This window comes from Amblyomma americanum, chromosome 1 (genome assembly GCF_052857255.1).
Source record: "Amblyomma americanum isolate KBUSLIRL-KWMA chromosome 1, ASM5285725v1, whole genome shotgun sequence".
Taxonomy (NCBI): Eukaryota; Metazoa; Arthropoda; class Arachnida; order Ixodida; family Ixodidae; genus Amblyomma; species Amblyomma americanum.
Window position 1 is genome coordinate 280,732,820 of NC_135497.1, and position 21,424 is coordinate 280,754,243.

The following is a 21,424-nucleotide window of genomic DNA, read 5'->3' on the forward strand; positions in this document are numbered from 1 at the left end:
CGAGAGCACAAAATATCTCTAAAGGGCGCCATGAGCAGCGAATTAGCAAAACATTGCAGAGAGCATGAATGCGCTCCGCAGCTTATCAACACAATGGTCACCCCGTCGTATTTTAATCAACGGACCAGGGAGATTGAAGAAGCCTTCAACATCGGGCAAAAGAGCGACGTATATGCGTCAGCATACTTTCGATAGCGTTTCGTGACAGCGAAATTGATTATCCGCGTGCGTTGCCCTGATCTTTTACCATGTGTACACCTGCATTTGTCATGCTTCTGTCCTTTCCTTATTGCACGAGCGAGATGTATATATTCGATCGAACGTGTATTAAAAACCTTGTTGTTAGTCAGCGTTGATTCCCGCCTCTCTCTAATTTGTTTCGTGCTGTGCTGCTCTCGCCACAACAACATGAAATGTGCTAGAATTTTACACACAAAGGAAATGTTAATTCAAAAAGTCGCCCGATCCCGCCCATGTAACAGGAAATAGCAGCGCAATACAGATGTAATTTCAGTTTATTAGATGTGGTCTTTGCATTTAAATGAATACAAACAGGAGACGCATATGTATGCACCATTTAACACACGATGTAAAGAAACAAGGAAAGAAAGAAGCAGAAACAGCAGTTCCCCGGAAAGAAGCACCAAGCTTGGGTAAAGTGCCACAAAGCAGAAACAGACGGCAACAGAAACCTGGGCGCCCTTGGAGACACCCGAACGGCGGCGCCCCGAAGATAGCGGACAAAAGACCGCCAACAGCCCGGCGCCTTTAATTGGCAGCGACATAGGGGAGAGCCGCGCGGTCGGCGACAGACGGCGCTTCAGCTCTACACGCCCGCAAGCGGTCGGGAAGGAACTCCAGATGTCAAACACGGCGCAAGTGTGGGGGTGGGGACGCGACCACCAAACCATGTGCACGTGCGGGTGAGAGAGAAAGAGTGCCTCGTGGACATTGAGGGTGAAAAAGCGTGTGGACGGGGCCAGTGGGAAAAGAACTGTCGTCGGAAGAAGACATGTAATGCCTCTTGAATATAGCCAATGTTTTTTTATCGTTAAACAGTTTCGTCCGTGTGTGATTTTTCCGCTGTTATTCGAACCCCAAAAGTTTTAAAGTTCAGAGTTGTAGCATTATCGCTAGATTTAAAAGAAGCTACTATATATACATTACATGGTGCCGAAACCCGGGATGAGACGACAGCGGTGAAATCCGAACGGACCACGAGGGACTGCAAAGACTGAGCTGAAGAAACGACAGCATGGAAAAGCTCAAGGCCAAGAGAAGTCGACGAGGGCAGAACACCATCATAATCAACGAGGCCACAGCAGTGCTGCCGACAGCCGACGTTCATCAACTGACAGCGCTGCTGCACAGACTACAAGTAAGCAACGATGAACTGCGGAAGTTAAACTACGACATGGAGTACCAACTACCGGAGGAAGCTTTCGAGACCGAATTAACCGAGGCCATCGAATACGACGACCGGGCCATGAACACAATCGGTCTTTCCTTCATTATTACAGCGCAAAGACGGCACAGAACAAGAAGGGGACACAACTGTGCCGTCTTTGCGCTGTAATAATGAATGTAGGTAACCAACTCGCCCAAAATGTTGTATTATACAATCGGTCTACTCAAGGCTCGGATTGCAGCTTCGCAGCCGACAACGCCTGCAGTACACAGCGCCCAATCGACGCAAGCATCTCTGCCGACACCAAGGCACAGGGGCATAAAGCTCCCGAAGCTGCATCTAGAATCATTCAACGGTGAGCTTGCCAATTGGCAGCCTTTTTGAGAATGCTTCCGCGAGACGGTGCATGAAAATCGGAGCTTGTCGAAAGCGGAGAAGTTCCATTACTTAAAGAGCCTCCTCACCGGGCCCGCCTCGTCGGCAGTAAGAGGATTGCAGGCAACAGAGGCCTGCTATGACGACGCAGTACAGATACTGCAGCGCCGTTTCGGCGACAAGGGACGAATAGAGCAGGAACACCTTACCAAGTTACGGATGCTGCCGTCTGTATCGTCTGCAGATGTGAGGGGACTCCGCCTGCTTTACGACCATGTGCAAGCACACATTTGCGGACTCGCGGGACTGGGAGTGACAACGCATGCTTACTCTGCAATGCTTTGCGACATCGTACTAACAGCGCTGCCGCGAGACATGGTAGTAGAGTTTCATCGACTGACAAGCCGAGCTACAAAGAGAGATGCGTTGTCGTCAGCCGATAGCAGCCCCGCCTCGCCAGCGCAGCAGTCCGCCTCTACGCACACAGCAGACAGATCTGACGGCAGGTTAAATGAGATATTAGAGTTTCTGCTAGTGGAGACCGAGTGCCGAGAGCGGGGCAAACAAGATCCTGCCACTGTGACAAAGAAGCCATGTCACATGAACCGCTTCGGAAAACGACCGAATCAGCATACTGCCAGTGCCGCTGTGCTTTCTACGCAACCGGAAAAGGCTGCAAAATGTGCCTTCTGTGATTCAAGCAAGCACGGCACAGAGTTTTGCACAGCTACGCTGACAAACAAAGAAAAGACAGAGAAGTTAGCCAAGGCAAAAAGGTGCTTTCGGTGCACGAAGGGGGGGCACAGATCTAAAGATTGCAGGAGAAAGATAAGCTGCGAGCATTGCGAAAGAAGACACGCCACCTCAATGTGCAATCCAAATTGGAGAATAGACAAAACCGACGCACCAACGGAGGTCACTGCCACGAACGTGCATGCAGCCGCTAACAGAAAAGAGACTCAAGAGACAGCGCTGCAGACTTTCCGCGCCTTTGCTGTGGGGGACACTAAATACGGCTACATCCGGGGCGTAATGGACGGTGGAAGCCAGAAAACGTTCATTCGAGAATACATCTCAAAAACACTTGGTTTGAAGACGTTAGGAGAGAGCGAATTCCATCTGAACACCTTTGGAAAGCCTGCCACGCAGTTGCAAAGATGCCGGCTCGTAGAACTTCGCCTTCGGAGCCAGTATAGCGGCCAAGAAACCACAGTAGAGGCTATTGAGGTGCCCTTTATATGCAAGGATGTCCAGCAAGTGCCCGCAGATCACAGTTTTGTGCAAAATATGAAACTCGGAGGAGCATTAATCGCAGTCAAATTTCTCTATCCCAGCATGACATCTGTCCCAGGAATTGGATTATTAATTGGCGTCGATCACCTCTGGAAATTCCAAACTGGTGAAGTGCAGCGAAGCGACGAAAACGAAGGGTTGGCAGCCGTTAACACCAGGCTTGGTTGGACCATCCAGGGGCCGTTCAGTGTGACCTCCAACCTCATACTAGCAAACAATATTTGCATATTACGAATAGGTTTGGAGACGGCTTAAAAGTCCACACTACGCTGCAGAACTTCTGGGAGTTAGGCGCCATTGGCATAAAAGATTTTCCAGAGACGCCGAACGCACGACCACTAGACAAAACACAATTGGAAAAGAAAGGTCAGCGTTATGAAGTTGCGCTGCCATGGAAAGACCCATAGCAAGAACTCAGCGATAACAGACACATGGCGGTGCAACGGCTGAACATCTTGACGAGGCGACTTGGGCGGAACAAAGAACTTTTGGAACAGCACGACTCGGCTATTAGAAGTTACATGGAAGCTGGGCATGCAGAAATAGTACCGCAGGGAACCATCGGTCCTGACGCCTTCCCATCTCATCACGGGCAAACGGCTGATCGCTTTGCCCGAAGCAAGGACAGCGTCCATTCATTCGGCCACTGCAACAGACATAGGTCGAGATGGAAATACCGGCAAACTATAATGACTTCATTTTGGAAGCGATGGTTGAAGTAGTACATCCTCCAGTTACGGTCAGCCCACTTCGCTTCTTCAAGCCCTGCGAGTGTCATGGCCGTGGACGACTTGGTGATCGTGCACAAAGAAAATGCGCCGAGGCATATGTAGCAGACTGCTCGCCTTGTGGAGGTCTTTAAGGGGCGAGATGGACATATCCGATCATGCACCGTCAAGATGCCGTCTGGGGTCATCATAAGACGACCGGTACAGCTCCTCTATCCATTAGAAATGAACATAAAATGAGTTTATACTCATTTTGGGGGGGGGGGGGGGGAGGACGTAAAGAAACAAGGAAAGAAAGAAGCAGAAACAGCAGTTCCCCGGAAAGAAGCGCCAAGCTTGGGTAAAGTGCCACAAAGCAGAAACAGGCGGCAACAGAAACCTGGGCGCCCTTGGAGACACCCGAACGGCGGCGCCCCGAAGAGAGCGGACAAAAGACCGCCAACAGCCCGGCGCCTTTAATTGGCAGCGACATAGGGGAGAGCCGCGCGGTCGGCGACAGACGGCGCTTCAGCTCTACACGCCCGCAAGCGGTCTCCTTCCCGAATGAACTCCAGATGTCAAACACGGCGCAAGTGTGGGGGTGGGGACGCGACCACCAAACCATGTGCACGTGCGGGTGAGAGAGAGAGTGCCTCGTGGACATTGAGGGTGAAAAAGCGTGTGGACGTGGTCAGTGGGAAAAGAACTGTCGTCGGAAGAAGACGTGTGTAATGCCTCTTGAATATAGCCAATGTTTTTGTTATCGTTAAACAGTTTTGTCCCTGTGTGAGTTTTCCGGTTATTCGAACCCCAAAAGTTTTAAATTTCAGAGTTGTAGCGTTATCTCTAGATTTAAAAGAAGCTACTATATATACATTACACACGATGTACAGAGCACTACGACACCAGCAAATAATAATGGCCAAAAGTTTCTCTAGCTCTGAGAAATGAGAAAAATGGAGCAATAAAAACATAATACAGGCTGAAAGTTGATGCACCTTAAGCAAACATTTTAAAGGGTACAACTGCAGATATGCACACGCAAAAGCAAACGCATGTAAAAAGCAACCTGGGTGCCAAAAGAAAAGACGATATGGGCGTACGATACAGATACGCGGTTTAAGGTTACGGATATTCTGCAGGGTGAAACCTCCCTCTCGCTTTGCCTGTCGCACGAGCCTCGGAGTAATCTTGAGCGTGTTATCAAACAGGAAAAAGAATAATTCCACGAGGCGAAAATAAACCACGAGCATAAACCACATACCTTGACGATGTTGCCAACAGAAGCCCGGGAATGAAATAAAATGCTGCAACTATATGAGTTCAACGCAGCCTTCTGTCCTGCGCCTTCTCACGGCACAGCGAACGCTCAAACATACGCGTTACATCCTCGTTACATCCCAGTTTTATTTTCTTGTGACTAAGTGTGGAGATAAGACTGCTTGCAGCCGGATGGAAAGGGGGGACGTCTTGAGGTAGGAGCCCTGGCTCGCCGCACTCATGGTACAGCAGACCACGTGTGCGGCACAAAACGGCGTGGGAGGCGAGATCAAGGTGATCAAGGCACAAGTAATCCGGTGGGGGTGGGTTGGGAGTCAGCGACGCGAACACAACACAAACTATACCGCTGCGACAGGAGGGCAATGTAGGTAGAGCAGGTTAATCCATGGGCACTCGCAACAAGAGTCTGGTGGGCTTCCGAAGATCTCTGCCGCCTTTGACCGCAGTGGACGGCCACGCTGCCAGCAACAACACGCCACAATCATCGGAGGCGCTGAGGGATGCAGAGTGCGCGCTATGAGTCGCCCATTGCCTTGAAATCCGCTGCGGCGAACGACGCCTGTAAGAACGCCATTATGGTGTAGAGCCGTGAAGCTGTGCAAGACTTGCGATGCGCCGCGCGCCGCTGCACCAGTTCCAAAAGGAATTATGTGGGCACGCTGAGGTGTGCGGGAAAGCTGCCATGAATCCGCAGCTACGAAGTTCACGACAGCCCAGTGATGAGAGCAAGAGCTGCTGCGTGCTGGGGCTTGCGCGCGAGCGGCTAGGGGCTGCGCGAATACGTGTGCGCAAGATGGCTTCCGTCCAGCGAGGAAGCCGGGCGGGCGACGGAAGGCCATCACTGCACCTCTGCGAGACAGCGGCGCAACGAGGACTGCTGGTAGTTGGAGATGCCTGCAGGGACCGCCGCACCGTGCTGAAGTTGGAAACACTATTGAAGACGGGCACGTTGGTGACCGCCGCTCCCGGCGATGCGATGAAAAGGCAGACCGCCGTCGCCTGTCTGCCTGCAGCATGGAGCCGACGGCCCACGATTGATAGGCGGGGTGAGCTCAGCGGAAACGCCCAGGCACACACTCTCGCTCGAGATCTCAGCTGCCGAGCCGAGAGTATTATCAGCCACCCTGCTTCCGCTGACACTAATATCCCACGCGCTTCTCTACTCACCACTTACACGTACATACTCCAGCACTACCGACTCCAAAGGTGCACATATCCTCCCGCACACCGCGATCTAACAAGACGCGAGGCCGTCCAATGGCGCAAACTACAAACTGGCAGCTTCCCACACCCCCTCTTATACAGCAGGATCTTTCCGGAACAGATAGCCCCCATGTGTAAACACTGCTCAACTCCGGCCACACTCATACACATGGTGTGGACTTGTACACATTACAACACAGACAACGCAAACACCCCAGAGACGTGGGAGTCTCTCCTGTGTACTTCCAAGCCAGCAGACCAACGCTGGCTTATCCAGCGCGCGGTGGAGGCCGCGGCATCCCAAAGGATCCCCGCCGACCTCCTCTAAGTCAGCGCAACCGGTCCTTTGACTGGTCCCCTGTTTTTGGGCGCAATAAAAGAGTTTACCTACCTACCTACCTGCGCTTCATTCGGCTGTTCGAACAAAACTGTCTGATCTCTCAAAATGGCGAGTGCAAGCGCAAAACCTTATCTCCCCGTAGCTTTTGGCGCGAGGGAGAGAGAAAAGGGAGCGAGGAGTCAATTTGTATTTTTTGTTGAAAATCATTGGTCCCAAAAACGTTCTCCCAGTTACTTTTCTGGGAACAAAATGCTATGATTTGTTTTTATTTCTGCTTAAGACCCTCGAAAAAACGTTTCTAGGACATTAGTGGGCGCACTTCCTTTTTGCTTGTGTTTCTATGTCCTGCCTCTACGGCCTGGAAATGTTCGATAAATGTTGTACTGGGACAGGGACATTCCATCCTTTCTGGGCGCTCCTGGGGAGGTACGTTGTTTGCTGGGTACCACGCCCGCTAGGACTTATTCTGCCTAGTCCGGCACCACAGACTTTATTCCAGATTTCCGTGATTCCGCGGCATCGGGGCGATGCCCTTTCCAAAAGGAGGGGCAATGCCACAGTGTTAGCCATTTACTGGCGTCGCCATGCGGTGGGACAGCACCCGCTGGTCTTTTGTCTTCCCCCGGCTCATGCGTTCGTTCGCTGAGTGTGTGTGCCTGGCTAGTCCTGGTGCGCCCTTCTGCTGGCTTTCGGTGACAATATAATGTAAGATTCCTGCATCCCGATCAAAACATCCGCCGACCACCCGACGGCAGTCTTACATTTTCTTTTGCTATTAGTATGTTTGCTATCATCAAAAGTTTCCTATTGCATTTCTAAGGCAGTGTTCCATGCGATCAATGGAAACACACCAAAAGAAAGGTTTTGTTACATATCTGAAGATTTAACCATTATTTTGAATATTTCTATAACAGCATTTAACAATTTTTCAATACTCAAAGCTTTTGTCCCAGAGTGTTGGACATGTATACCAAAACTCACTCCAGTTAACCTTCTACAGCTTGAAAGATTTGCCACGAAGTCAAGCGATTAATTTCCTTATACATAACTTTTATTACGACACCCTAGGATGTTATGCTTTTTTTTAGTTTCTGCTCAGGGCTCTGGTGCAAGGCAATTTTGAAAATTGGCTTATCCTTCGCGTGCCAGTCAACAACTGCTCCCTACAGCTATTATTTTTTTACTGACAATTTATTTGAGCATCAGTTTCCTGTAATCTGCCCATCGCCCTAATTTCTTAAGAATATTTCTCTATCCCTGTGGCTGTACATTTCTGTATTTAGAATGGTGCAGCACATTACTGCTACTCACTCTATAAAGGTGATGCTGCCACAAACCTCTGGGCATGATAACATCAACGAATCATTGCACAAGCCCACTGTCGTCAATGCAACTGTTGTGAACGCTAGGCTCTTTTACAAGAGTTACATCACCCTTCTGGCCCAAAAGAACTCTGTTGTCCTCCCGAGATTAATGTCTTCAACTCTCCAGCAATCCATGGGGATTGCTAATCCAGCAGACTAGGGGCCCACCCACGGCCAAGGAGGACCCAAGCTTCAAGACGAAGACTTCGTCCTCTACCGCTTCTACTTCCTAAAGGAACCAATAAAGTTTTTCATTCATTCATTCTCTTTGAGAACACAGTGAAGCCACTCTGATGCATGGACGATTGAAACCACAACCTGAAGATGGTCCACATTAACTACACAATTACTTCTCAAATCACGTCTCCTACACACGCTCTCATCAACGCAGATACACAAGAGTGCTTCCCACTAGCTCTACGGCCTGCAATTAGCCTGACACTACAAATTATGGGCGCACTTATTCATCATTATGCGGTGGCAATGCGCTAGCATTGGGTATGCTCTTTGCTTTTCTTCAATTCAACTTAGTTTTTTTTCACATTTTCTTATACTTTGCACGGTATTTTTTTGCTCATTAAAGCAAATTACTGAACAACTTTGCTACATTGCTCAGTCATTTGTGATTTTTAGTTTTGCTGAGCTATCCTAGAGCTATCATAGTCATTATTAGTCCTTAGCAATTTTACAATCAATTTATTTTGTCCTTCCCATGGAAGCCACCTTCTGCCCTACCCTTTTCAACCTTACAAGCGAAGAGGGTATTTTTTCTCCTTGCCATTTTTCCACCCGACAACCATGGCTAGTGGAAGGTATAGTGACACATGCACTCGTTCCACCTGCCAGGTCCCGAGAGTCAAGTGTACACAACACTACGCCGCTGGACAATGCCGGACACTTTTTCTTCAAGGAGCGACTTCACATGCTAACGCATTAAAATACAGCAAGCGCTACAAACCACCTACGAAAAACTCAATGCAAGGTTTGGGGTGACTAACTTCATGCCACCCCAATATACTTTGCAACATGGGAAAAAATTTACGCGTTGCAACAGTAGTCAATCAGCTGGTATTCTTCCAGTGGATGCAGCATGCCTGCCCCCTCACGATTCAGTGCTGTTCATTAGTGTGTTCTGTCCGACTGCGCAGAAATATTTTGCATCGAACCCGCATACTACAAGCTTTTGTGCATGGCTATGGAATAATCACACACAGAACACATTTTTTTTAGCACGCAATCAATGTTACGTTAAGCAAACTACAAAAAATTACAAATTTGCAACAACTTACAAATATAAGGTGCATGGCAGTACAATACACCATTGCGGTGAAGCGACTCCAAGCGAAAATTCAGAAATATAGCTCCTAAATCTCGGAAAAAAACCACGTGGCTGCCAAAGGTGTCCTTGGAAAAGTATTTTCCAAGTGCACAGTACACTGTGCTTGACAAAGCCTGTAGCTGCTGGTCATGCGTGGTTGCAGGTTCCGGGAGTTGGCATGACAAAATGCTGCGGCCAGCAGCTGCTGGCTGGAGCATGCAGCTACGATGGCGCCTCCCCTCTGGTCGCTATATGGTAGCCACGCAACAGCCGCTGTCCAACATGGGGAGGACCCTGCGCGGGAAGGGTCCAACACATAGCAAGACAAATTCACTAACGAGATTTGTCATGTGGTCTCCACACAACATTTGCTTTGGTCCACAAAGTAGAAACGCATGAAAGCAACATGCGTTTACCTTCCGCATGTTACCAGCACACAGCTCAAAGCACCAGAGGAACATCTGGGAATCTAGGACAAGCGTTTTATCTGTGGACAGGCCGTGCAGGCTCCTACTCTGTAACATCGCTGGGTTTGGCGTGGTACTGACGATACTTCAAGGCCATCACTCAGGCATGTCCTACATATCCAGAACAACCCCTTTGTGTAATTTTATTATTTTTCATACTGTTTCTTTTATACAAAACGCACGATTGCCAGCACAGCTTTACTAACTTCAGCTAAAGAAGCCATTGAATAGAATGGCAGCCAGCAAGACTTTTATACCTCTTGCCTGAACTCTTGCGGTGAGGTTCAGGGCGAGGGATTACAACGTTTCATGGACAATGGTATGAAAAATATATCAGTTGTAGCACGCCCATCCTTTGCCCAACCTCTCGACACCCCATACTGCACAACAGCTTCCCACCTCCCCCTGCCACATGAAAACAGACTGTATTAGAACCGTGACTGAGGTTGAGGCTGAGCTACTTGCTACACAATTTGTCAAAAATATACAGACCACCTGGTTTCTTGTTGGCCCATCCCTGTGGCTTGTTACGCATAATCTTTCGAAGGTGACCGCTGGTACTGACATAAGTGTTCTGGAGCACAGATCTTCAAGAAGTTAAACAAGAGCTCCACTACACAGCTTAAAAGGAGACTCTTTTGACTATCTATAAAAGCGATAACGTTAAGCCTTCCAACCTGCATAAAAGCTGACGGCAGTGGCGGTGGAGTAGCGAGTGAAAAATCACTGGAGAAGCAGCCTAAATGAGCCACCTAGGTTAAGTGACCTACTAGTGTCATCATAACAGCCCACCGTGGCAGGTGGCAGTTCAATTATCAATTGGTTGCAAGATATTGCTCGGTAAGAGGTACCTGGGTCACAAGCCCCAATGGTAGCAGCGTTTGCCATCGCCGGTCAGTTGCGCATAAGCTTAACCGCTGCACTACTGCGCCAGGGGTTGCATGAGGGCTGACCGTGAAGAATGACCAATTCCGCACGTACAGGCATTAACTGGTTAACACTATCGCATGATACCCTTAAGGTGGAGGTTAAGTGTCCCCACCAAGCTTCTTTTAACAACAGTTCCATATATCTAAAAATAGTTGCACGTATCAGTCACGATATTTTTCCCTCTCTCTTGTTTTGTACGATGTTGTATCCAGATGCTGACATGAAGTTGTAGAGGGCGGGTCTCATGAGTGACCCAGGGGACGTACTTCGCGACTGGTGAGTTTGAGACAGACGTGCAGCTCTTTTGACGTCGGCACTTGAAAAAGCTTTCCTCAAAAAGTGATTTACTACAATATTTACAAAACTGATTTACATATGCCGAAAGGTTTCGGCCTCTCCGCTTTAGCTAAAAAAAGAAAAAACTCCAAACTCTCGCGACTCCGGACCGCCGTCTGCCACCACACGGCCAACCAGCCCGGCCGCCGCTCAAGGAACTCGCTTCTCCAACTCCGCGACCCCGAGACCACCACCGGCCGCGCACAACCGATCTGTCCGGCTGCCACCAACCAACCCCTCGCGCTCTCAGCGCGCACCCATCTCCTTGTCCTCCTGCCAAAACTACCCCCTCAGCCAATCGGTGACTTTCCCACCACATTTCGGAAGCAACATACCACAGCACAAAAGAAAAGCACACAATATAAAACACACGCCTTGCAACGCAAAAGAAAAGCACCAAAATATCAAACACACGGCTGGCTGTAAGCCGCCGTGACTAACTAGAAAAGTGCCACAACGAGGGGAGAGAAACCATTTAGGACACATGCGTCCTGTTAGCCGCTCCAGCCTAGGGTGCCCGGATGCCCGCTCGCCTCTGGCGCTGGCCCATCGAGCAAGCTGCCGTGGCTAACCAGAAACATGCCACAACGAGGGGAGAGAAACCCTTTACGACACATGCATCTGATCAGACCACTCCTCCTAGCTTAGGCCGAGGCTCCCGAAACTCGCGCGCGATGCCGCCCTGAGAGCGTTTCCCTTTTGTCGGCGCGTTCCCCTGCTCCACTTCGGCGGCCCTCCTAACACCTTACCACGACGTATGCCACCTGCGTCGTGACAGTATCTATAATGGGTTCAGTGTAAATGCTGAGATATGATGCTAAGTAAGCATGGACACAAGTGCAGTGGTGTCTGCGTACAAGTTGTTCATGTCCTGTCCTGACAGTTACGCTGGATCTGCATAAATATCTATACTGACCATTAGGAAACAGCATCGGAATAAAATTAGTAACAAACGCTAATAGGATTATGGGGTTTAATGTCCCAAAGCAACTCGGGCTTAGGGACACCGTAGTGAAGGACTCTGGAAATTTCGACCACCCTAGGAAGAACCCAAAGTGGTCAAAATTTCCGCAGCCCTTCACTACGCCGGCCCTCATAGCCTGAGTCGCTTTGGGTTGTTAAACCCCTTAAACCGATTCGTATTTGTTGACAAAGACCAAATGAGACATGTATGCTGTAATTGTTATAAGATTACCAAATACAACAAACCGAATGCATGCAGAAGTCTAAGCATTTTTTTTGCTGCGGAAGCGGTGCTACTATCCATCGGCAAAGCGCCGATCTGGTTGGCAGAAGCCTACCCAGCGGCAGCACTCAAAAACCCGCCACTTGTCACCATTGGCCACCTCCCCATCCGCGCCCAGTGCTTCAGAGGCGCGATTTACCACAGAAATCTACTTTCCAGATGCACAGGGCACTGCCAGCCCTCCTACTTCCCCCTTCAACAGGGCTTCTGCCCCGTGGCAATCTACCCATCAGCTGAGCAAAAATGCGTCGGCGAATTACAATTTATAGAAGCAGTATATAAATCAGATGCCCTCCAGAAGCCCCATTCAACAGCCCCCTCCCCTTATCTAGGGGACTGCCCCCACAGACCATTAAACTTCACCCACCACCCACACCCCCTGCACATTTCACAAAACCACCCACCACTACCCAATAATCTCCACCCTTATTCACCCTCCAGAAAATGTATCATGTCTGTAAAGCCTCGGCTTAGAGCAAAACCATTCAATAAAATGAAAACATCAAAGTAATAATATAGGGTAAATAACTGCTTTCGCAGAATTGTCGCCTCATTTGTCTGATCATCAAGTAATCTTTTTTTTTCCTATTCAAACTGTAAGCCAACTGTACAGAACAGAAAACTTGTCACCAGATGCAACAAGAAGACTGCACACAATAGAATCACCCAAGAGAACCACAGAAGACCTCCAGCACTAAAAAAAAAACAATTACATTCGAAGCATCAGACATGAACAGAAAAGGAAAACACTTCTAAAAGTAGCAAGTAGGTAATGCAGCTGAATGCTACGTTTCAGTTTGTTCACTTAGATTATTTTTAAACAATCCTGCGACATATTTTCCTGTGTCACTGTTTCATTTTCTTTTTTTTTCAATGAGTAAGCTTTATGTAGTTCATAGCATAGGCTAGGGGACATAAATTTGTGCCGTTTTCAATATTCTGCAAAAATATTCCACAACCTCCTGTTGTCGCACTTTCTGCAACTGCCTCAAATGGGAACTTTCCTAGTTCTGAGCGCGGCTATTTTCACTTTTTTCTGTAATGCCACAACGATACTGGCATTGAGGATGGATAAGTGCACAAAAAGCACATTCTGTTTAACACCTCAGGAAGAGCCATTAATGACTTAAACGTTACCAGTCTTTGTAAGAAGTTGTAGGCCCCTTCCCATGGCAGGCAGGCAGACATGAAACGTGGTTCGAACGCACCGCAGATGCACGCTTCGAGCTGCAGGAGTGCGCCCACAGACAACACTCACAGGCCATTCTTTTTTTCCTGCAGGAAATCAAATTCACTTGCGTTATCTTGCATCTTGTCTTACTTCACGGTGCACTATGAAAAAAACCGAAACTCAAAGGCGATTAAATGTAAATAATGCAATTAGCGCAAGAATAAAAACAAAATTAGGAGTAACTTGTCATCTGTATTATGCCTACGAAACACAAGGCCTAAAGAGATTTCACAAAGCATTGTCAGCCCATTCCTCTGATTCCTTTTTTCCCTTTCACCTCTTGGTCACTTTATGCGTTGCTTATGATGACATGCTAGCTTCGCGTTATTTCTCTTATGAAAATAAAGCAGCATGTTCAAAAGGAAAATAAAAAAATTCAGTCTCACCTCTGTGCATTACAGGTCGTCATAGTCGTTTGTTCGCCAATGCAACAAGTGCTGTTTATACCGTGCTAATAAGTATGCTTTCTTCCCTTTTCAGAACCTTTCGGGTGTGTTTAACCATTGGGTTTTTGCATAAAATTTTCCTTAACGCATTCTGATGACGATACATGCAGCCAGATGGCAGTGAACATTAATATCTGCTTTCGCCTTTAAGAACATCATTTGTACGCAAGAATTTATTATCTCTAGTACTGAGGAGAACAAGGATGAGGAGAATGTAAAAAAGTTGGAGACCACTGCATTCTGCTATGTTAGAGAAATGCGAAGTGATTTGAGCCTCAGGAACTTTTTTGCAAGTCATCATTGTCACATGACACCTATCAAGTGACCCTTGGATGATGTCGGCAACTTTTTTTGCAAGTCATCGTTGTCTGACATCAGTACCACATTGGGAACACACTTTACTGTTGCACACACCAAAACGTGTTGACTTCTTGCCCCTCTAACACACTAGAACAGAAAACCCTTCATGGCATATGCATTGCGTGCCCGCCTGGCACACATAGGTCCAGGGTTAGAACCCGAAATGCGGGAGCATTTTTTTTTCTAATGGTAATTTTCTTGAGGACATGCTCTGATGACACTCTGCTGACAGCTCCTGTGACCGCCACTCATGAGACAAGAACTACTTTCGCATTGAAAACGCAGGGAAATTTGCAGCGTTATGTTTGAATTTTCATTCATCATGACATAATGAAAATTGACAGACTTCTCACTGTATAACGGGTCCTGAATGTTTTGCATGCTTCTTGGATGCTCAGTGTGCGCTAAGACAAATATGCGTACACTAGCATATGCTAGCTGAGTGTGCTTTATTCTGATCTGATCTATGATACCACCAACCCCCATGCTCAATGCGAGGTCACTCACTGCCACACTGGGCCTGCATGTGAGTTCCACGATGGCGCCGAGTTGCTCTAGCATTTTAGTGACATCATGCTTGAAAGGCTGCAGCCCCGAGCCCATCTTAAGCATTAGCCTCCGGAAGCGGTGTTGCACCCAGCGGGACTTCGGACTCGCCAATTGATGGCCATGCGATGTGGCTCCAGGGTCGCACTCCTGCGGCTCCAGGGAGCTTGGGTGGCTGCCAAAGGACGATACGCACACCAGCAGCCATGGTTGCCTTGTCCCTGGTCTAGCAAAGCTACGTTGCGTACCAAGCATATAAATTTTAGGAAACGCGAAGATGACCGGAGTCAACATGTTAGGGGACAAAAAGTGCAAAAATTATTCCAAAAACTAACTGAAGTAATTACAGTACAAACACAAATTCACCTGCTGTGAGCACTAACAAGCAGAGGCTTTATAAAACAAACTCTCATTGGAAACAATTCTGCAAACAAAGTGGACATTTCGTAAGGACAATTAACATATGTTGCGCAGTTAACTTGGGCTCTCAAGAAAAGGTGTCAGCAATACATGTGAGAAAATTTATTCTCCCAGAGCTTTCTTTCAATGTCATGCCCGACTGTCTATTACTTTTGTGGTTTCCGTATGAAGCTATATATTGTGCAAGGAATTTAAACATCTGGTGTGTTCAGCAAAACAATATGCTAAGTCACTAGAAAACCACCCCGAGTCCAAAATATCGTTAAAGTCAACTAAATAGAGCCACAAAGGCCTGCAATAAATTTGTGAATACCAACCAGTCTTCCCGACATGTGGAACTAAGACCACAGCATTTGTGCAAATGATACAGCGGCTAAAAGCATGGGAAACACGAGATTTCCTCTCTGGCACTACACTCCTGGAGCAGAGACTCAAAGACGTGAGAATGGCATGCAGCCTCCACATCAGTGCCAGGAAGAGTATACTAGGTCAAACTAAACGTGAACCCTATAAAGTTAATTGTGACAGCAAAGAATCGAACCACACATGGCTGGATGAATTCCTTACTTTCTCTGTTTGTGTCTTTCAGCAATGGACGGCGGGCATCAGCTCAGTGCTCACACACCAACTGCTCTCTCCTGTGTTTGCAAGTTGGTTTACCTCACGCAATAGTTCCCAGGGTTGAAAGAGCTAGTGAGTAAGGAGATTCAAACACAATCGCAAGCTCTGCGCATCTGTACCACTAGGTTTAGGCCTCCTTTAATACCGCAGAGGCATCATTACAAGATGCACAGTGGCATTTCTTGAAAGTTGTGCAAAAGCAGAATCGTCAGTTGCACCTACATCAGTGCAGCCAGTGAAACTCTTTTCCTGTCTAAATTGGCTCCTGTATGTGTCCTTTTCTACTGCCTATACTTATAGCGACATGTCGCCAAACTGTGAACAAAATAAATTCCCTTTTTGCTCTAAAAATGTGTCACTAAAGTTGGCGCATTGCCCAACTAAGCGATGGTGAAGGCAGTGAAATTAGCAATGCCAGCCACTTTTCATCTCCAAGGCACATTCGACAAACTATAAGTCAGTCTGTTAAAGCGCCTTAAAATATGTTCTTTTGTTTCGACGTATGACTCCAGAGGTCTGTGTTCAACATGCGTCACTTCCAAGGGTAGCTACTCGTGTTTATTTCCTTCAATCTCATCTTGCAGCGCATGTGATATTTCAAATCAGACAGAAACCATGGATGTTTATAGCAGTAACCTAAAGAGGTTACTGGGCTTGCTCTAAAATAATTACTTTATTATTTTTCTATGTAATGTTGCTTAAGAATTGTGCTGAGAGCACATTGTAGAAATGAGTGAATATTTCTGCACTCCAGGTATTGAATCGAATTACGCTTTTGCATATACCTTCAAGGCCCAGGACACTATTTGGCAACTCAGTAGCTGTGGCGTATTAGTTAGAAATGCTGAAAAATACTCCTTTGGTGATGAAAAATAGTATATTAAATTGAGGATATGTTTTGAAAAATTATTACACATATTTAATGCCCGAAGTTCATTCCAAACAGGTGCCATTTGTAGACACTCACCTGGCGCGTCGCTCCAGTTGGGGGTGAATAAGCCGGACAGGTTGAGCCGGTACTTGGGCACCACGACCACCGGGTCCGCTCGGGGCACCAGCATGACGGCTTCCTGAAGTCGCGGCTTCTTGCCGATGAGGAACAGCAGCAGCGCCAGCCTTGGGGCTAAGCCAAGTTGCAGCGTCCAGATACTCTCATGTAGGCGTCCTTTATGCCACTTGCAGGTAGCCATCTTGAGAGCTGCATTCAGGTATACCGTAGGACATGTTACGTAGTAAATAAGTTTTTTAGAATTAGAAGCTGTGTTGAGCATGCATAACATCATGTATTGCCCAGTAAAAATTCTGTAGTAGCACACAGTGCTGCTGTAAAAAAATTACAAGACTGCACTTATGTATGCTTAAGAGCAGAAATGTGAAAGCCTTTCTTATTTCTTTATTTCTCCCTCCCTTTTTATTTTTTTTTATTTTTGTTTCTTATTATTTATTTCAATTTTTACTGTTCTCCCTCCATTTTCATTTTTTACTATTGCAATCTCCTTCATTAATATGGTCACCACTATCATCACCAATGGTATCACAGACTATCACTATCTCTATCATCATCACTGTCATCTTCACCATCACTATCCCTAGCACTATCAGTAGCTATCATTATCACTATCTACCACTATCATTATCACTATTTCTAGAACTATCACTCTCCACAGCTATCATCACTTTCATTACCATCAATATATCCAGCACTCTAACTAACAGTAGTTGTCATTATCGCTATCACTATTTTTTACTATCTATTTACTGTCACTACTATGATTACATATATGTTGCCTAGCAAACGTTGCTTATCAACTTTTACATTTTATTTTAATTACTGTACAACTTATGAGCGACAGTTCGTGCGGACTTTCTATCCACGCCACTCATGAGCCAAGAAAGGCTTATGCCTTAAAAATAGCACAGTTTAGCATGACTCCGTGTAGAATAATGCCGACAGGTGTCCCCGGGCGGCGCCTTGAGGACAAAGAAGTGAGACGCGCGTGCTCTTTGGAGCTAGAGCACTGCTTGATTCCTTGCAGCCTGTGCCCAGCTTTTTGATTCTGCAACCCATTTGTGAAATTTTGTGGTGTAGGTGCTGGGTAAATCGCTCTGGAACATCTCGCACATCTTTCCGAACACCGAGGACCCCAGACCTCTCCCTGTCGACACGCCAGAGCACCTGGTCAGCAGCCGAAATCTTGGACTGCCCCCTGAGCATGGGCTAATGGAGACAACCTCACCGCCTGGCCGACTGCCTCCTGTGCTCAGGCCATTCGACTTTCACTCGGCGCCTACCCCTCAACCAGTCATGCAAAGCACCGCGTACTACACCTTCCAGAACCCACGGCTACCAAAGTCCTTTCACGGGACTCAACTGGAGGGCGTGGAAGATTGGCTACTTCAGTTTGTACGTGTCGCCGCATTTAACCAATGGGATGACGCCGCCAAGCTGAGAAACATTTTCTTCACCTTGGAGGACGGTGCTCGTACGTGGTACGAAAACCGTGAGGACACTCATCATGACCTGAGTTCCGTCGTCAATTACTCGCCGCGTATGTCAGCGCTGATCGTCGGGGGCTCTTCCGACGGGCTGACCCAGCCATGTCGGAAGCCAAAAAGCTGCGCCACATAATGCACTGTGTTAAAAGAACAGCTTTTCGCCGGCCTCGTGCGCAGCCCCCCCCCCCCCCCCAGCACTGTTGCCGAGTTTCTAGCGGAGGCAGTCACGAGAGAGCAGGTCCTCCGGCAGCGTTCCACCGCGTACGACAGGCGAGCCTTTGCTGCTTCTGTTACGGAGTCCCTCCCGGTTTTCAACAGCAATACCGACTTTCTCCGCGACATGATCCGCGCTGTTGTCTGTGAAGAGCTAGACAAGATTTGTGGTACGTTGAAACAGCGGCCAGCTCCCTAATGAGCGTTATCCGCGAAGAGGTGCAGCAAGCTACCAGGCATCCGTTACTACACGCTGAGCCACAGCCTACCCAGACAGACTACTGCCGCCTGACATACGCTGAAGCTCTGCGATGCCCTGCCCCAAATCCACCGGAATTTCCACCGCCCAACCACACAGACTACTACCGCCCGACCTACGCTGACGCACTGCAACGCCCTGCCCCAAATCCAGCGGCCTCAAATGGCAAACATGTTTAGTTTACCTAGATGACGTGGTGGTGTTCTCAGAAACCTTCGACCAACACCTTGAATGCCTGCGGACCGTGTTGGATGCCCTGCGGTTGGCCAACTTGTCATTTAAACCCGAGAAAAGCCACTTTGGCTACAAAGAGCTCAAGTATCTTGGCCATGTTGTGTACGCCGATGGCATACGACCCGATCCCGAGAAAACTGCCGCCATAACCAAGTTTCCCCGTTCTACTACAAAGAAAACGCTCAAGCGCTTCTTGGGGTTGTGCGCCTGCTACCGTCGTTTTATCGCCGACTTCTCCAAGACTGCTGAACCTCTCACCCGTTTAACACGTGACGATGCACCGTTCGTCGGACTGCCGAGCAACAGGCTGTTTTCACAGAGCTGCGCCAACGGCTGCACACTACCCTTGCGCTGGCTCACTTCGATGAGGAGGCTGCTACCGAGATACACACCGACGCTAGCAACATCGGGCTTGGTGCCGTCTTCGTTCAACATCAAGAAGGCGTGGAACGTGTGATCGCGTATGCGAATCGCACACTCTCGCGCACAGAAATCAACTACTCCACCTCGAAAAAGGAGTGCCTCGCTGTCGTCTGGGCCACGATGAAACTTCGGCCTTATATCTATGGTCGTCATTTTAAAGTGGTCACCGACCACCATTCCTTGTGCTGGCTTACCAATCTCCGGGACCCATCAGGCCGCCTAGCACGCTGGAGCCTTCACCTTCAAGAATTTGATTACACAATTGCCTATAAGTCCGGACGTAAACACGAAGACGCCGACACGCTCCCACGCGCACCCGTCGAGCAAGCTGATGACAGCTCAGAGGATGACAATCGTTTCCTAGGTGTGATCAGCACTTCGGACTTAGTGGCACAGCAGCGTGCTGACGCTGACCTGCGGTCTGTCATGGATCACCTGGAGGGCCATGCTTCCAACGTACCTCGACACTTTTCATGCCACTTGTCCTTTTTTTGCATTTGGAATGGTGTACTGTTCAAGAAAAACTCCAGCAACGGTGACCAGCCCTACCTCCTAGTCGTGCCATCAGACCTCCGCGACGATATCTTTTCGGCGTGTCATGATGAGCCCACCTCTGGACATTTGGGATTTGCACGCACGCTCGCTCGAGTGCGTCAGGGCTATTACTAGACTAAACTTGCAAAGACCATCCAACGCTACGTCAGAGGCTGCCGTGAGTGACAGCATCGTAAGTCACCACCGCTCAAGCCCGCAGGTTTGCTCCAACCAATTGCGCCACCCCGCACACCCTTCGGCCAAGTCAGCATTGATCTTTTGGGCCCATTCCCTGTGTCGCCTTCTGGCAATAAGTGGATTATAGTTGCGACTGATTATTTGACGCGCTACGCGGAAACCCAGGAGGTGCCGCGCAGTACATCCTCTGAAATCGCACGCTTCTTCATACACCGCATTGTTTTACGACATGGCGCCCCGTTCTCCGTCATCACCAATAGGGGCACCGCATTTACAGCGCAGCTCATGCACGAGGTGTTCCAGTTGAGTCACACGAACCACCGCAAGACTACTGAATACCACCCGCAGTCAAACGGACTAACGGAGCGCCTTAAAAAACCTTAGCAGACATACTCGCAATGTATGTCGATGTACAGCACAAGACTTGGGACGAGATCCTCCCATATGTGACGTTTGCCTACAACACAGCGATTCAGGAAACGACTCGATTTAGGCCCTTTCGCCTCGTCTCCGCGCGTGATGTCCAAACAATGCTCGACGCCATGCTTCCGTGCCCCTCCCCCCCCCCCCCCCCCCCGAAGACCAGGCGCTCACACCAGACGCCGAGGAATTTAGCCGACACGCAGAGGAAGCCTGCCAACTGGCTCGTATGCACATCCGCCGGCAGCAGGCAACGGATGCAGAACGCTACAACCAACGACATCGCTACGTCGAGTACTACCCCGACGACAAAGTGTGGGTATGGGCCTCGGTACGTCGCCCCGGCCTGTCGGAGAAGCTCCTGAGCCCCTACTTTGTACCCTACACAGTGCTGCGCCGCATCACGGATGTGACGTATGAAGTCCTCCCCGATGGCACTCTGCCCAGTTCGTGCCGTCGACCGCAGCCTGAGGTCGTGCACGTACAGCCTATGAAGCCGTACTTTACGCAGTAACGGGTACCTCGTTCGCCCCAAGTGCGCCCACGTTTTTGCTTCCTTTTTTTTGGATACGGAGGGGGAATAATGCCGCCAGGTGTCCCCGGGCGGTGCCTTGAGGACAAAGAAGTGAGACGCGCGTGCTCTTTGGAGCTGGAACATTGCTTGATTCCTTGCGGCCTGTGCCTAACTTTTTGATTCTGAAACCCATTTGTGACAATATCATGCAGTATATAGTTATGAGTTAAGGTCCTCACGT

At 48.5% G+C, this 21,424-nt stretch overlaps 1 protein-coding gene across 7 annotated transcripts in view; it reads right to left on the reverse strand.

The window, feature by feature from the left end:
- Positions 1-5,068: 5,068 nt before the first annotated feature.
- LOC144115192 (uncharacterized) overlaps positions 5,069-21,424 on the reverse strand; it is a 42,835-nt gene continuing 26,479 nt past the window's right edge. For 3 of the 7 annotated variants that reach the window (XR_013311306.1, XR_013311304.1, XR_013311303.1), the window contains 3 exons: positions 16,860-17,090; positions 6,667-9,583; positions 5,077-6,115 (listed from right to left, as the gene is read on the reverse strand). Coding sequence is in view for 2 of the 7 variants with exons in the window: in XM_077649455.1 (XP_077505581.1) it covers positions 9,336-9,583; positions 13,406-13,543; positions 16,860-17,082 (609 nt within the window). In the remaining 5 variants the exon portion in view is untranslated. Of the gene's footprint in view, positions 6,116-6,666; positions 9,584-13,405; positions 13,544-14,811; positions 15,087-16,859; positions 17,091-21,424 lie in introns of those variants that run through there. The other 4 variants (XM_077649455.1, XR_013311305.1, XR_013311302.1 and 1 more) reach the window with 4 other exon arrangements.